Source organism: Bos grunniens, chromosome 8, assembly GCF_055505025.1.
Source record: "Bos grunniens cultivar Pamir isolate PY7600 chromosome 8, Bosgru_T2T1.0, whole genome shotgun sequence".
Classification (NCBI taxonomy): Eukaryota; Metazoa; Chordata; class Mammalia; order Artiodactyla; family Bovidae; genus Bos; species Bos grunniens.
Window position 1 is genome coordinate 78,546,441 of NC_141172.1, and position 18,254 is coordinate 78,564,694.

At 33.7% G+C, this 18,254-nt stretch overlaps 1 protein-coding gene across 16 annotated transcripts in view; it reads right to left on the reverse strand.

The window, feature by feature from the left end:
- AGTPBP1 (ATP/GTP binding carboxypeptidase 1) overlaps nt 1–18,254 on the reverse strand; it is a 192,913-nt gene that overhangs the window by 19,725 nt on the left and 154,934 nt on the right. For all 16 annotated transcript variants that reach the window (XM_086416848.1, XM_086416844.1, XM_086416841.1 and 13 more), the window contains 6 exons: nt 14,911–15,055; nt 12,199–12,352; nt 10,973–11,153; nt 9,553–9,682; nt 8,259–8,390; nt 1,763–1,939 (listed from right to left, as the gene is read on the reverse strand). In XM_086416848.1, the coding sequence (XP_086272974.1) occupies nt 1,763–1,939; nt 8,259–8,390; nt 9,553–9,682; nt 10,973–11,153; nt 12,199–12,352; nt 14,911–15,055 (919 nt within the window). The remainder of the gene's footprint in view (nt 1–1,762; nt 1,940–8,258; nt 8,391–9,552; nt 9,683–10,972; nt 11,154–12,198; nt 12,353–14,910; nt 15,056–18,254) is intronic.

Genomic DNA, 18,254 nt, shown 5'->3' on the forward strand with positions numbered 1-18,254 from the left:
TAGTTTCCTTTTCCAATCTGACTGCATAAAGTATCTCTTTGAGAAAAAATAATTTACAGTCTGTTTCCCTAAATCACAAAGTACAAGATTTTTTTTTCCTATGGTCATTTACAAAAGTGACTGTCAAGCTTTCCCATCCCACACACATACCATCCACTAAAGCAATAACCACGAGGCACAATTTGCGGGCTGCGGTACCCAAGCTCCTCTCTCACCACAACCATGACTTTGGGAGTCTAGAAGTCACCACTTTACAGTATTTGGAGAGATTTGAAAAGATAGCACATTCTGAAAGAATAGTATTCTGAGGTCAACTTAAAGTCACTAGGGAAAAGTCACTCTCCACAAAGTACTAGAATTTCACCAAGTTCTACCCATCCAGAGCCCCAAAGTTTGAACATCAGTTGTAAAATTTATACCTTTTTTTTTTTCTAGTTTGTTATAGAATGGAAAAGTCACAAAGCTCTCCACTTAAAGATTCTGGCACCAACCATAATATGTTTACATTTTTAATACTAAGCACCTGGAAGATTTTTAAACTCCTTCTAAACATAAAGCTATAATTGCTTTTATGTGAGATGCGTGAAAATCACCATGAGATTCACTTTCCTCTTGTACCACATCAAAAAAAACAAGACGCAACTAAACAGAATAACAGTTGTTTTACCTAAGGTCTATTTATTTCCTATGACATGCTCAAACTTTAAAAAATTCAAAGTCACCTAACATTTGTTGTGTGTGTTAGTCACTCAGTCATGTCCGACTCTGTGTGACCCCATAGACTGCAGTCCTCCAGGCTCCTCTGTCCTTGGAATTCTCTAGGCACGAATACTGGAGTAGGTTGCCATTCCCTTCTCCAGGGGATCTTCCCAACCCAGGGACCAAACCTGAGTCTCCTGCACTACAGGTGTATCTTTACCCTCTGAGCCACCAAGGAAGTTACTCTTAAATTTACTCTTAAATTTCAAAAGTAAAGTCTGAACTCTCTTCCATTAAAAGCCTATGGCAGCACAGAAGAGTTTTAGTAAAGAAAAAAAAAAAAAATAGTGAAGGGATATGCATTGAAAGGGCTTCTCTGGTGGCTCAGATGATAAAGAATCTAATCTGCCTGCAATGCAGGAGACCCAGGTTCGATCCCTGGATCGGGAAGATCCCCTGGAGAAGAGAATGGCAACCCTCTCTAGTATTATTGCCTGGAGAATTTCATGGACAGAGGAGCCTGGCTGGCTACAGTCCATGGGGTAGCAAAGAGTCGAACACAACTGAGCGACTAACAAACACTTCATGCATTTATAAGTCACACATGCACAAAATCTAAATATAAAAAAAAACTTTATAAATAAATGTGTCTATTTCTAGTGTAATGTGTCTATTTCTAAATGTATAAAAATATACTTACATTCAATAAATTTAAATGATAGAACTTTTTATTAGTAATGTACTACCTTCAGAGTTCATTATAAATCATAATCACTAATCACTATTTAAATGTGTACTACAGTGTACTTTCTTAAAAATTATGACTATAAACAGACTCAACTAAAACTTCATAAGGACCCAAAGCAAGCTATTAGTTCAGAGAATTTAAGAACAAGAGAGAGACTGTTCTTAACACTGCATATGATTCAATTCCATTATTGTGAATTACATATAACTCAGTATAACAAACATATCATTTAATATACATTTGAAAACTACTAGAGTATATATGAAAGGACAGTCTTGAAATATTTCTATGGCTAGAGATCCTGAGATATTTTACCTTATATTTTCCCTGGTCACAGCCGCACAAAGTACTCTCCATGGTATAGCTTCTTTGCACTCCTATCTCTCTCCAAACTACAACACGAGCTGTAGATTCTTTAGATTTTTCCACTACGAAGCTACAGCTGCTCATGCAAAATGCTGGGGCAATATGGCTTAGAATCTTAGGCAAAGTCTGCAAAGATAAAAATGATAAAATATTTCAAAAGCTTTCTTTTTTGTCATTTTTTTTAATTTCTAAAAAAAAATTTTTATGAAAACATAGTCATTACAGCAGTCCATGTGGATCTTCTTCCTATATCCCCTGCTAACCAAAACATCAAAATAATCCTTTTACTAAGTCAGATTTTTCTGCTTTCCCAAACAGTAGTCAGAAAATAGAATAAAAAGTAATATTCATAGTAATAACCAATAAGTGAAATAAAACTATATAAGAAAACCATGTTTTAAAACATTAAGAAAAACATATTTAAAATGAATATGTCATGAAGATGTTTTTCCACTTTAGTCATGAAGATGTTTTGACTAAGAGATTTAACACTGTAAATGTTAATCATCTCTAAATTAATCAATAAACCTAAGATAATCACAATCTAAATGCCCACATTTTTTAAACTTGAAATTATTCTCAAATTCACCTGAAAATAAAATATAGAATTCCCTGGAGAATTCTGAATCAAAGGCTATGACTAGAGAAATAAGCCAACAGATAAATACATATCTAACAGAAGTTAAATGGTGATACTGGTATAGGAATATCACATCTTTAGAAAGAGAGTTCAGAATTAAAGTCAAAGGTATTTGTTAAAGTTAGTACTATTATTAGTTAGGAAGATTGATCATTCACAAAATGCTGACACAGCTGCTCAGCCACTGAGAAAAACTAGCTAAAGTCACTTTCTATCAAATTAAACTTTAATAAGATTGAGAACTTAAATTTTAAATTAGTAAGTTAAATTTTTAAATGAAACTAAAAGCTCTAAAGTAAATATGGAACTCTACTTTAAAAATCTTAGAATGAGAAAATCTAAGCCGCAGAAGAAGAAACCACTTTTTAAAAAATCAACAAATACGACAGAAGTTTTAAACTACTGCACTTCATTAAAAAAAATGTAATATAATACACACGAAGAGTATTTTCAAAACAATAATTAGGTGACTTATACAAAGCAAAGACAGAATATGAAAAAGGCTATTTTTTAAAACTAGAGATCATAATTGGATCAAACAAAGGATCAAAAATAGGGATCAAACATAAGAAAAGATACTTGATCTCATATATTTATAATTACTGATACACAAACTAAAACCATCAGATATTTTTTCACCTGGCAAAGGTGACAATAAGATGTTTAGAGAGACAGCACTATCATTCATCGGGGAGTACTGATTTGTACAATCTTTATGAAAGACAATTTGGCAATACTAACGAAGTGGCCACCAACAAGGTACAATAATAACAAAAATACACAATGAAAATCTTGTGTAATTGTCAAAAAGAGACAGAGACAGATATAAAGATGAAAAGATGGCCATCAAATATTATGTGAAAAAAAACTGCTGTGGAGTGTGAAAAAAAATACTAAAACATCAAATGCTATGTTTACATACCCCTATGAATGAATGTGCTTACAGGCAAGTCTCACAATACACATTGTAAAAGTGATTGATTAGTGATTGAGAGAAGATAACTTTTACTTACTACTTTATATTTGTGGCGTGTTTCTATTTTTAATATGACTCTACTCATTTATTTTGGAAAGGAGACAAAGAGAGAGGATACCAAAAAGAAAAAGTGCTTTGAAGTTCTGCTAAGGGTAGTGGTATGTTACTGAAATCTGTTTTGGAAAATAATCTGGGGTGCTGATTTAGGCATAAGTATGGTAGGAGAGACACTGGGACAGAAGGAAAAGCAGACAAGATGCAAAGTAAAGATCTCACTTCAATCCTAGGCATACCTCAAAACACACCCATACATGGGAAACAAGGTGTATAACAGATGGCTTTACAAAATCAGCAGAGGAAAGGGGTACTGTTTAATAAATGGTGCTGACGCAACTGGTTACACATGGGTAAACAAAAATTATATCCCTCCATCTCATACAAAAATACATTCCAGATAGAATAAAAATCTAAGTGTGAAAAGCACTTGTAGAGGACAAGTGTTCAGTTTTTCACTGCTGAGTATATTAGCATGGGTTTGTCATAAACAGCCTTTATTATGTTGAGATATGTTCTCTCTATGCCAGCTTTGATGAGAATCTTTAACATGAATGGATGAATTTTGTCAAATGCTTTTTTCTGCATCTATTGAGATGATCATGTGATTTTTATCCTTCCTTTTGTTAATGTGGTATATTACAATGATTGATTTGTGGATTCAGAACCCTTCTTACAATCTTAGAATAAATCCCACTTGATCATGATGTATGATTCTTTTCATATATTCTTGGATTCCATTTGCTAATATTTTCTTTGAGGATTTTTGCATCTACATTAATCAGAGATACTGGCCTATAATCTTTTCTGCAGTGTCTTTGGATTTCAGTATCAGGGCAATGTTGGTTGGCCTCATAGGATGAATTTAGGTATTCTCTCCTCTTCAGTTTTTTGAAATAGTTTGAGAAAGGTATGTATTACCTCTTCTATGTATGTCTGGTAGAATTCCCTTATGAAGTCATCAAGCCCTGGACTTCTGTTTGCTAGGTGTTTTTTGATTACTGATTCAATTTTACTACTGGTGATCAGTCTGTTCAGGTTATTTATTTCTTCCTGATTCAGTTCTGGAAGACTGTATATTTCTAGGAATTTATCCATTTCTCTAGGTCTTCCAATTTTGTTGGCATAAAACTGTTCATAGTTTTCTCTTTGATTTTTTGGTATGTCTATGATATTGGTTGACATTTCTCCTCTTTGTTTATTGGGACTTCTTAATGAGCCTGGCTATTTTTTTGTTTTTTTTGTTTTTTTTTTTTACAAAAAAAAAAAAAATCAACTCTTGGCTTCACTGACATTTTCTATTTGAAGATGTGGCAGGGTCTCAATTTTATTTCTGCTCATTTTATTTCCTTTCTTTTGCTGACTTTGACCTTTCTTCTTTTTTAATTATTGTGGATAGCCGGTAAGGATGTTTATTTGGGATTTTTCTTGTAAAGGATCAAGATCAAACTACAAAAATCTGTTGCTTTTCTATACACTAAAAAACTATCATATAGTTCAGGAATCCAAAGCTAATTACATTCTAGATCTTATAAAAAAAATCTAGAAATAAACTGAAAGACCTATATTCTTGACAATTAGAACACTGACAAAGGCAACTGAAAATGATACAAAAAAACAGAAAGACATCCCTGTTCATGAATTGGAAGAAGTAATATTGCTAAACTATCCATACTACTCAAAGCAATCTACAGATTTAATGCAATCATTATCAAAATACCCAGAATACATAGGGTATTTTTCACAGAAGTGCAACAAATAATCCTAAAATTTATATGGAACCTCAAAAGACCATAAAAGCAATCTGGAGGGGAAAAAAAAGCTGAGGGTATCACTGACTTCCTGACTTCAGACTATACTACAAAACTACAGTAATCAAAACAGGATAGTACTGGCACAGAAAAACAATCACACAGATCAGCAGAACAGAATAGGGAGCCCAGAAATAAACCACTAACATATGGCCAATTAATCTATGATAAAAGAAGCAAAAACATACAATAGGGAAAAGACAGTGTCTTCTATAACTGGTGCTGGAAAAACTGGTTAGCTACATGTAAAAGAGTGAAATTAAAACATTTCCTCCCATCATATGTAAAAATAAACTAAAAATGAATCAAAGACCTAAATTTAAGACTGCTTTACAATGATACTCGCAAAGATCGGCTGATTCTGACAGGCACGTTGCTCTCTATTTAGTTTACCAGGCTGATTAACCTCCTAGAAGTGCTAATTCCAGTTTTCTAAAAACAGGAAAAAGGAAAATTTTAAGAAAAATCCAGCTTCCTTATTTCTCTTATTTGAGATATTACTAGTTTATCTGCTGAGTACAAAGATAATAGGATGATCATTGTCAAGAATTTAGTCTCTTCCTTCTCTATCCCTTTTTGAACATGGCCACTGGAACGATCACATGACTTTTCTAGTTATCTTTGAAAAAAAGTTGGTCAACAAGAGGAAGAGACTGCAAATCAAAGTGCCTAAATTTTCACCACTGTTGGAAAAAATGACTCAAAGCACCTGCCCTATTATTAGTGACTTAGGAGAAGGCAATGGCAACCCACTCCAGTACTCCTGCCTGAGATGGAGGAGCCTGGTAGGCTGCAGTCCATGGGGTCGCTACGAGTCAGACACGACTGAGCAACTTCACTTTCACTTTTCACTTTCATGCATTGGAGAAGGAAATGGCAACCCACTCCAGTGTTCTTGCCTGGAGAATCCCAGGGACAGGGGAGCCTGGTGGGCTACCGTCTATGGGGTCACACAGAGTCGGACACGACTGAAGGGACTTAGCACCAGCAGCAGCAGTTGAGAGTATTAGGAGTTTTTTGACTTACTGTTAACAAATAACTTTAAACTTTAATTTAGCAAAGAGGAGGTGAAGTTATTTTGTAGCCTTTTAATTTTGTTTAGTGCACTATAAGCTTACTACTACTACTGTCCCCTCATGGAGAGGAGCTAAGTTATCTTGCTGAAATGTGAACAATAAAAGTATAAAATAAACAGTACAGAAGTTAAATACAGGAGATAGCATGAGGCAAAAGCAGTAGAACTCTGCACACAGAAATACATGCCACAATCTTGTGTAATTATGAAAGGCAAATACAGATTTGGTACCATGACTATAGTTTTACTCCAGCTTTTTGCCTCTAATAAATAAATAGATTCTGTTATTGATTTGTGTATCAGTTTTCTATTGTTTAGACCTTTTAAGTTAGAATCCTGGAGAAGGGAAAGGCTACCCACTCCAGTATTCTGGCCTGGAGAATTCCACAGACTGGATAGTCCATGGGGTTGCCAAGAGTCGGACACGACTGAGTGACTTTCCCTTCCCTTCACAATAAAACTCACAGCAGAAAACATAGGCAGAACACTTTCACATAAGTAGTAGCAATATTTTTTTTTAAATCTGTCTCTTCAGGTAAAGAAAACAAAAGCAAAGATAAATAACTAGGACCTAATTAAATTTAAAAGTTTTTACATAGTAAAGGAAATGACTGACCAAATGAAAAGACAACCTATGCAATGGGAGAAAATATCTGCAAACGACTGAGGGGGCTAATATCCAAATACATAAATAGTTCATACAATTAAATATAGAAAAATAAACAACCCAATTAAAAAGTGGGCAGAAAAACTGAATGGACAGAAAATGGGTATTTTTCCAGTGAAGACATACAGATTGCCAATAGGCATATTGAAAAGATGCTCAACATCACTAATTTGTAGAGATATGCAAATCAAACCACATGAGCTATCACTTCATCTGGGTTATAATGGCCATCATCAAAAGTTCTACAAATAATAAATGATGGAGAGGGTATGGAGAAAAAGGAACCCTTCTACACTGTTGATGGGAATGTAAACTGATTGAGCTGCTACAGAGAGCAGTAAAAAAACAAAAATAAAGCTATCATATGATCCAGCAATCCTATTCCTAGGCATATACCCAGAAAACATGAAAACTACTTCAAAATGACACATACATCCCAATGTTTATAGCTGCACAATGTATAATAGCCAAGACATGGAAGTAACCTAAGTGTGCATCAACAGATGAATGGATAAAGAAGATGTGGTACATATATACAATGGAAAATTATTCAGTCATAAATAATGAAATTTTGCCATTTGCAACAACATGGATGGACCTGGAGAATATTATGTTTAGTGAAATAAGTCAGACAGAGAAAGACAAACTATCATTTATTATGTATATTATCATTATATGTGGAACCCCCAAAATATATGTATTTATATGTATATTATCATTTATATGTGGAACCAAAAAAAATAAAACAAATGACTGTATATAACAAAACAGAAACAGACTCATAGATATAAAGAAGCTAATTGTTACCAGTTGCGAGACAGATGGGGGTAGTGGCAAGATTAGGAAAATGGATTAAGAGATACATACTATTATGTATATAATAAACAAATAAACAGTACAAGGATATACTGTACAGCACAGAGAATACAGTCAACATTTTATAATAACTTAAAATGGAACATAATCTATAAAAATACTAAATAACCACATAATGCATCCAAAACTAATACTGTTAATCAAGTATACTTTAATTAAAAAACATGAAAAGCTAAACTTTTAAAAGAAACATTTCAATTAAAAAATCTGAAACAGAATAACAAAATGGCAACATTTACTGACTCTAAGTAATTTCTATATGTTTTGTGTTCTGTAGTTTCATGCATGTTTGAAATTCAAAACTTCCTGCCTATTATTATAAATTATAATAATTTATAATAATTACCCTGTATCCCACATCTTCCACAACATCACATGACGCTGCATTATCGTTTGTATGCCACACCGTCTCTTTGATGCTGCACCCATACATAAATACATTCTTTTTTCGGGAGTGACCATGATAATCACAATAAACCTTGAAAAGACAATATATTTTTAAAATGAAAATCCTTCAAATTCATGCACTGCCAAGTAAAGCTAGTTAGTATGAAGCCAATAACAGGTCTGTGTTCCTTGGTCATTTTATTGTAAATAAGCCACCATTTAGTAAGTAGAATTCCTAAAAGTAATAGTACATATCTACCTTTGGAAAGGATTTATGATTAATACTAGAATGGCTAAATCCTTTGCAGGCATGTCCTGCATCAAGCCATCAGTTACACTCTTTCTTTTGTATCTACCATCATTTAAAAAATAATAAATACAATTTTAGGTCAAATGTACAGCTGCATTCATCATTGCCCCAAGGGTTGTTAAAATACTTACCTAACATAAGAGAACATGAAAATGCTCTCATGAAAAACACTTTTTTTTAAAGGGGGGGGGGGAGGGTATGCTTTGTAAGAGCACCATTTTAAAAATGGAAAACGGTCAGACTTGCATGTCAATTTTGCCACTCTGCAAAATATTCCATCTTTACCAAAGAAAGATTAAGGCTTAACATGATGGAAACATTCAAAACAAAAGTTGCTGAAAACAGAAGAAATACACAGGCACAGGGTCTCCTACCATGCCTATACTACCTTTCCCACGTGAAACTTAAGACCTACCAGCTTTAGAACTGGCTAAAGAGTTCAGAGAAGGCAATGGCAACCCACTCCAGTGTTCTTGCCTGGAGAATCCCAGGGACAGGGGAGCCTGGTGGGCTGCTGTCTATGGGGTTGCACAGAGTTGGACACCAACTGAAGCGACTTAGCAGCAGCAGCAGCAAAAAGTTCAAAAATAAGCTTCTAGTGCTTTGAGAACTTGGAAGATACATACTTTTACCCTCGTGTTGTTTAAACACTACAGTCAAATACCTACAACTTACAACCAGGAGTGACCAATGTTCATAAACAATAAAGAAAAATAAAAGGCTCGTGAGAATTATAAAAATCAAACCTAATGAAATAAGAATATGGATACACTGTATTAGATGCCACAATTAATATACAAGTGACTGATGACAAAGACACTTTAAAGAAACTGCTTTTGAAACTAACATACAGCTTTTATAACCAGACAATTATTTACAAAATACTAAGCTACCGATCAGCAAAATCACCTCTTTGATTATACAAACAAACACTGCCACTTACCAGTGGTAAACGCTTCACAGCAGCCAGGTACTGTAGCAGACCCTTGGCATGATAAATTGTAGGGTGTAAGTCTGGATTTGGACTTTGCCATTGTCTATTCAAATCCTCTCCACTTAAGGAACAGCGGTGACTGTATACATGTAAATACAACAATAGATAAACACTGGTATCAATAAATTCTTATATGCACTCGATTTATTTTATGATTCTATTCCACTAAGTATTTCAAACAGGTGTAAGTGCTGGGCTTACCAAAATGCATGTTATAATCATTAAGTAAACATCTATTTAGCATTTGCTATGTGCCAGATTGTGGGTTACATGCATTTAAACTGTAGTAAGCTTGCAGGTCAAAATTTTCAAGCTATAGGAAAAATTCTTCATTCTGGGGTTTTGTTCCATACACTATAAAATGTATTCATGGCCATATTTTCCATTCTGACTACATTTCTAATGCTAAAGTTCTGTACTTTGATTGTATTAATTATTATCAAATGTGCTATCTGGACCTTCCTTCTAAAAAAGATAAGTATATAAAAAGTACACATTCTTAGAAAAATTCAAATACATTTTCACTTAATTGTAGGTTTTAAGTATTAAACTCACTGAGCAAAAATTTAAGCAAAGAGAAGGTGCTAACAGAAATATAAACAGAATTCTAACTGGTCAATATGTTTCTGAATTAAAACGACATAAAAGCTCATTTTAGTTCCATAATCATACTATCTAGAAAAATTATTCTATTTTTAAAATTCAAACATTTCCTAAAACATGATAAATATTCATGGTACTTTTACTGAAATAAATAAAGTATAGTACCCTCAACTTTGGAGATGCTCATGATAGCTAGACAAAATCCCACTTTTCAGAAGCAGTAAAGAGACCTTGGTCTAATTAACACGATAAATGAACTGTACTAAACTATGATCCACATCCACTTAAAAAGTAATCTTCCAGTATTTCCACTTTAAAGAATTCCTCCTCATGTCAGGAAGAAGTTAGCACATGGAGCTAATTCCATATTAGTGGAAAGAGATCCCAGAAAATTCTAAATCTTAGAACAACCAAGATCATGCCACTGATAAATAAGAAAGGAAACTACAACAGAATGATGTGTTAAAAAAATCTTTCTCATATCCTAATTCTGTGATTTTCCTAAAATGATTCAAGCAAAACATACATTTTATGAAATTATATTCTCATGAATAGATACAGAATTTCTCAAAACATATTACTACTACTATAGTTTAATTTTCATTTAAAAATTTATCACAGATTAATTCTTCACTAAATTTTTTTGTTGTTCTAGAAAAATCATGACATTTGCTTTCCATATTAACCTGGATGCTATTATTTCAATAAGTTTACACAGGACAGCCACAAAAATCTAGAATTTCTCTATAACTATTGCTTAACTTACTTTCCATTGATGACACCATCTGGATTTAGCATAGGGACAATTTTAAAAATATAGGATTCTCGTAAACTCTGAGCAGTAGGGTTATTACTCATGAGATACTCCAATGTTCCTTTCATTACCCAGCTTGCATTAGTTTCTCCAGGATGTACTCGAGCAGATAAGAAAACATACGGACGATTTCCTAAAGTGTACATAAAATCTCAAATTAAAATGAACAGCTACTAAAGTATGTATAATGGTTGACTTTGGCGCTTTAGAAATATTTCTACTCAACTGTGAATACTGATATAAAATCAAATTAGAACTCACTATGCACCTACTATTTATAAGTACTGCACTAGGCCCTCTAGAGAAAACAGATATAAAACCCATGTAAGCCACATCTTATATGAAAATAACATATTAAATAGTATTTAAGTCACTTATTTATTTCCTAATGATTAATCTAAATATAAAATTAGTTCTTTAATATTACCTTGATTTCATAAAGAATAAGTAGCTGGTGAAATATAGATAAAATATAAATTTTTCATAAAGTCATGGGGAAATTAAGGAAAATATAATCTTATTTCTGTTTTATAGTCACTATGATAAGCACAGAACAATAGGTATATCTGCTCAGGGATTTACAAAGAAACTAAACATTTAGATATACAAGTCTACAAAATAACACTCAGTTCACCTGCTCACATTTTCATGAATAGCAAGTGCCTACTCTTTCTTGAAAACACCTTCTCATCAAAATTAGAACAGTTCTCTTATATACGTATATATATCTTTTTTTTTTTTTTTACCACAGCTGTACATTTGAGACAACTTAAAAAATATAAATGACGGGGAAAAACAAGTAGCTATTCATTCAGTATTAGCATCAAAACACTTGGGGGGTTTCTGATAGTTTTATTTATAAATAAAATTAACTGTAAATTCTTAAACGGATGGTATAACTTGTTATATTATACTTTGAGTATGACTTCTAAGAATAAGAACTACAGTATATCAATATCAAAAGAGACCTTAGAGGTCACCTCAGGCAGCTCCCTCATATTCAAGATGAGGAAACAGAGGCCTAGAAGTGGGCCCAGGGCTAAGCAATAACAAGACCCAGACTAGCACCCAAGGCTTCTGATGCCTATTCCCAGTACTACTGACCTTACAAAATACTTATGAAGCAAAGAAAAATAAGTAATAATGATTGGTACTGCGAGTGAAGAAGACAAACTTACTGAATTGACAGATATGTTCATAATAATTAGACTCTGGCATTGCTGTTATAGTCACCAAGGGACAGCTGTTTCCAGACAGGGTTTCACATAACACATCTTTTCGAAAATAGATTTGCTGAGGATTGTGTGCTGACTCCAATTTTTGAAGATGCATCTTAATAAAAATTTAAAAGCAAAGTATACAATCATTTAAAACCTCCCTATGATAAATAGGAATAAATGCATCCAGATCTCAAACAGAACTAAATGTGAATCAGATCAGGTTCCTAATCCCTTCTCCAAAACCCTCAAGGGCCCAGACGCACTTGAACATCAGTATTTGGGGAACTCGAGAAAGGGGACAGATACGGTTTGGATAATGTTAATAGTGCAAAGTGCAATATAACCAGTGGAGCTGGCGGCAGCAGCCTGTAATCAGCACGTTATTATTTCTGCAGCAAAACCTATGAAGAGTCACTCTAAGTGGAATCAATATTCTAAATAAGCTCACATCAGGCCAGGCTTTGCTGACAAACGGGTTATGAAAATACTTTTGGTTTCAAAGCCTTCCGAATTTTGAAATTTTGTGACTGTAGATCTGTTAACAGCAACCTAAAATATGGAGACTGAAAATCATGTAGCACACATTTTTTAAAAAATTTTCCTGATTTCAAGATTAATATAGGCTCATTGTAAAATGCCTGGAAAATATAAAAAGTACAGGAAAAAATTTAGAACACCTGCAATTGTACCACCTAGAGTACTACTAACAATACCCAATGTATATAAAAGAAACTGTAATTACATGGAAGACTTATTATAATTTGATTTTACCACTTGATAATTTATACATAAACATAAATATATTAATAATTATAAATACTATATCATATCATTAAATATGTTCAATATATGTTTTTTGAAAACACAAGCTTTTTATACACCAAATATAAACTGTTCACTCCCTTATGTTAAAGATATTTAGCTGGTTTCCAACTTTTGCCTATGTTCATTCACATAATCATGATTTACTGGGTGATCACTATTTCTTGGCTGGAAACTGTGCCAGACACTAAGGATACAATAATGAATAAATGGACTCTGCCCCCGAAAATACAGAGTGCTATGAGGGCTTATAAAAAGGGAGAGGAAGCTTGAAGGGTCTGGGCAGTAAGGAAAGGTCTTCCAGAAAAAATTACATTTAAAGTGAGATCCAAAGGATGAGTGAAATGGATATAAAGTGTGCTGTAGGCAGAAGGAAAGTATACAGGAGGACCATGAAATAATAATTTTTTAAAAAGGACATAGCTAGAACAGAAAGAAACAAATCGAGAATTTAACACAGAAGGAAGGGCTTGGTAGACCAGTCCTTCCCAAAGCACAATATTTGCACTACTGGTAATTAAGACAACTAAATGGTATGTGGATAACCTTCAAATTTTTTAAATAGGTATTTTTACTGTGAATTAAAAAAAAGTTTGGCACATTAAACCAGTTATTTCACAGATATTAACTCAGAATGAGGATAATCTTTAATATTAAAAGATAAATATTAAGTAAATAACAGTTCATACAGTACAAAGAAATGGCAAAAACTGTGCAAAATAGAGAAATGACTAAATGCGCCATGGTAAGAATTGTAGATTTCATACACATGGCAAGAGAAATCACTAAGGAGTTTTAAGCAGGGGATCTATATGACTAGACATGCCACCAAAGAGTCTTCCTGCCACAGTGTGGTAAAACACTGATGAAGAAGAAAGGGGGTGTAAGTGAAATTTAGGACAAAAGTTACAAAGAGGCTGACCCAAGTCCAAGTGAGAAACAATGGTAATGCCTGGAAAAGATCACGGTAGTGGGACAGGAAGAAAGCAGGGATACTTAAAATGTATTAAAAAGGTAATGTCAGTAAAGAACAGAAACAAAAGACTACGTAAATAACAACACTTTATGTTTCTGATGCTATGTTATTCAGCACAATAAAATAGCTGTTTATACCTTTACTGCAGATTGTAACTTTATTAAAATAAAGTGAACTCATTTAATGCTCTCAGCCTTGATATTTCTTCGGCTTTGTGGACTGTGTTTTCCTCTCATTTTTCTCCTCTCTAATAACTTGGAAGCTTGTTTCTAATCACAATGTTCCAATTTCTTTCAATTGATCATATGAAGCTTCATGATCCTTGACTATTAGGACAGACATTCTGTTCTGAGTATAAATCTGTCACAGTAATTACTTGAACTGTTTGTTTTAAAATGCAAATAATAAAAAAATCTTAAAAGAACCCACAAAACAACTCTTACACCCCATACTCTAAGCAATCTGGATCTAGGACTCCATATGAAATCATTAGAAGAAATGAATTCACTACAGAGAAACTTAAATTGCATCCACATTGTCTACTGTTATATTTTCTATGAGATTCAATGCTTCTCACTAAACAAGTTGAAAATTCACCTAGTTAAAATTTTTAAATTTGGATTTGTAGATTTCTACTCAAAGATAGAAAGCAAAAACCATGTCATTTCTGTAGTATTTCTATTAAATAAACATAAAGACTACATTCCCATTTTACTTTAATGAATTCAACAAATACTGTATTATTTTCTAAAATTGTCAACCTTGGACCTTTTTATTACCTTATTGATTTATTAAAATAATATTTCTTTTATTACCTAACACATATACATACAATACAATAACGGTTGTAATATAACGTAATGAGTTCTCACCTGCAAAGTTGAATATGTATATGGATAATGATAAGCAAAATAGCACACATCATCTTTATGTGGAAAATTGACAGTAAATGTAATTGTATAGTAGGATTTTCCCTTTTGCCCACCTGCAGCAATTGAACTTCTTGAGAAGTGATTTCTGCAATAGAAAAGCATAAAATGTTATTCATCCACACAAAAATTCTGATTTTTTTCTTATTTTATTAAACAGAACTTTTTTGGGGGGGAGAAAAACCATGGTTTGTAAAAAGTTTAATTTAAATATTCTTAAAAATTAGACTTGGTACTAATAAGGAGAAGGCAATGGCACCCCACTTCAGTACTCTTGCCTGGAAAATCCCATGGACGGAGGAGCCTGGAAGGCTGCAGTCCATGAGGTCGCTGAGAGTCGGATACCACTGAGCGACTTCACTTTGACTTTTCACTTTCATGCATCGGAGAAGGAAATGGCAACCCACTCCAGTGTTCTTGCCTGGAGAATCCCAGGGACGGGGAAGCCTGGTGGGCTGCTGTCTATGGGGTCGCACAGAGTCAGACACGACTGAAGTGACTTAGCAGCAACTAATAAAGCAGTTAACTGCTATCAGCCAACATCATGACTTTCCATTTCTGGATGTGCTAATTAAACAGCTCCTATTTTATGCATCAATAGAAGTTTTAGACCCCCCCATTTTTTGACAGGTTTCGACATTACTGGATCCAGGCAGTGATGAGCAATGGCTGCTACAGCCACTGGATGAAAGGCTGACAGATCAGACAGCAATATCTCAGTTCACTGATCAGTTTTAAGATTACAAAAAAAAGAAATAACCAGAAATGATATGTTTCCTGATGTGATACAACAGGAATTTCCTGCACCCTCTGTGAAGTATTCTTGTCAGAAATGAAACCTGAAGTTGACCAAGCTTCTAAATCTAACTATGAGTTTAGAAAACTGGTGAGAGGGAAGAATTTAGAATTTATTAACACCACAGGGATGCAATCAGCAAAATCCAAAATATGGGAAATCCAGCATGACAAATGATTTAGTTTCTTCAATAAACAAAGGATAAAGTTAGAAAGAGAGAAAAAGGAAGCCTATAAAGTAAGAGACTTGAGAGACGTATGAAGAAAAATCAAATGCAATGTGTGGTCCTTTGGTTGGTCTGATTTAAACAAACCAACTATAAAGTTAGATTTATGAGACAAGTAAGTCTGAACACTGACTGGATATTTTATCACATTTAGGAATTTTCTTCACTGTGCTAACGGTATTGTGGATAGATTGCCTTAAATATGTATCTCTAATGAAAAAGACTTTTGAAGTATTTATGGATAAAATATATTGGAAAATGCCTTTAAAGATTCAGGGTGGAGGTAGGGGTGAAAGCATAGCTAAAATAAAACCATGTGTTGATAATTATTGAAACTTAGAGATGAATACATGGGGCCTCATCATCCTATTATTCACTTTCGTAAATGTTGGAGATTTCAATGATAAAAAGAATTTTAAACTATATTATTTTCCAGACTTTAAATATCCCTGAGATATGATGACTTAATTTCTACCAACTTAAGTTTCAAAATTCCAAATCACCTTGCATTATTTAAGCCATGAACTGAAGAAAAGCCATGGCCTAGAGATTATTTACTCATGTACACAGACATTCAAGGCAGATCACATCCTTAGAACTACCCTGGGATCAGGCTTTCTAATGTAATCTTATGAGAATAAAGCTTGTAATTAATGAAAATAAAAGAACATTGACCTAAAAAGCGGTATAGTTTTCATTAACTTAGCCATTATATCAGAGAAGGAAATGGCAACCCACTCCAGGATTCTTGCCTAGAGAATCCCATGAACAGAGGAGCCTGGTGGGCTGCTGTCCCTGGGGTCACACAGAGTCAGACACGACTGAAGCGACTTAGCATGCATGCATTCATTGGAGAAGGAAATGGCAATCCACTCTAGTATTCTTGCCTGGAGAATCCCAGGGATGGAGGAGCCTAGTGGGTTGCCATCTATGGGGTCGCACAGAGTCGGACATGACTGAAGTGACTTAGCAGTAGCAGCAGCAGCAGCAGCAGCCACTATATCTTGAATAGATACTCAATGACAAGGTGCTAAGAGTTGAGGAAATGCAAAATAAGGTCCAGAAGTAGATCTTGCCAACTCTTTTCCCCCAAAAGTTTAATATCTATTTGGGGGGGGGGGCGGTGTTCATGCCACCACATTACAGCTATGGATTTTATAGGTTATATTTTCTCATATACTTATGGAAGGTAGTTTTATTCTCATTTTACAGATGAGACAAACAAGCAGCAGAGGACAATGCAAAAATAGCAGTTTTTAATACCCTTATGTAGATTTCAGGCTTGAGGAAAGCAACTGGAGTAGTGTGTGTTACATACAAAGTGGTTAATAAATATCTGTTGAATTAGCCTGAATTCCAATTCCAGATTTAGCAGTAGCCAAAAGAAAAAAATAAAAAATAAAGAAACAAAAATCCTTGCCATCACCTCTTACATAGAAAAGAAAAACAACCCCAGATGCTATGACCATTCACTCAACAATGTAAAAAGAAAGTATTCATTGATGATTTTTTATTGTGTAGAAGACAAGCATGAAGGAAATAATACTTTTTGAAAATCACTGTTTCACCCTTTAACATTTTAAATCAATCTTCTAAAATCTAACCAAGCACTTCCCAGACAATCACTGCTCCACTTCAACTTAAAAGGAAGATATAAATGAGGGTATATTTTTATGTTAGCCTAACATGAAAAGAAATATGAAAGTTATTCAGGTGAAAAAATTACATATAACATTATACTTCTGTTCCTCATTTATTCCCTATTTATTTTGCTTAAAAAAAATGGGGGAAACTCTACTGAAATTAATTCCAAGGAGCGTTTCTTTCTTAGAAAGTAATAGCAGTTAAGATCTAGGTTTTCCAAAGCCCTATCTAAATCATTAAAAACATCAATACAGTATACTAACGCATATATATAGAATTTAGAAAGATGGTAAAAACAGCTTAATTTTAGAAGGCTTCATCTACCTGATAAAACTATAAGAAAAGGCATACTAGCACTAGTTAAGCACAATATAAAATATTAAAAAGTCAAAATCCACTAAACAGAAATCTCAGGATTAAGATTAATAAGAGCAAAGAAACAGGGATGTTAAGTGCATTCAATAGCAGACAGAAATTATCTTGAAATGTATTACAGGCAGAAACAGTAAAAATGGAAAGCAAAGCGTATGATAATCCTAGATTACTTAGTCATGAAGTTGAGGAATAATCCAATTTTGCCACTAAAGCAATAAATGATTTCTAGCACTTACTTCTAACTTG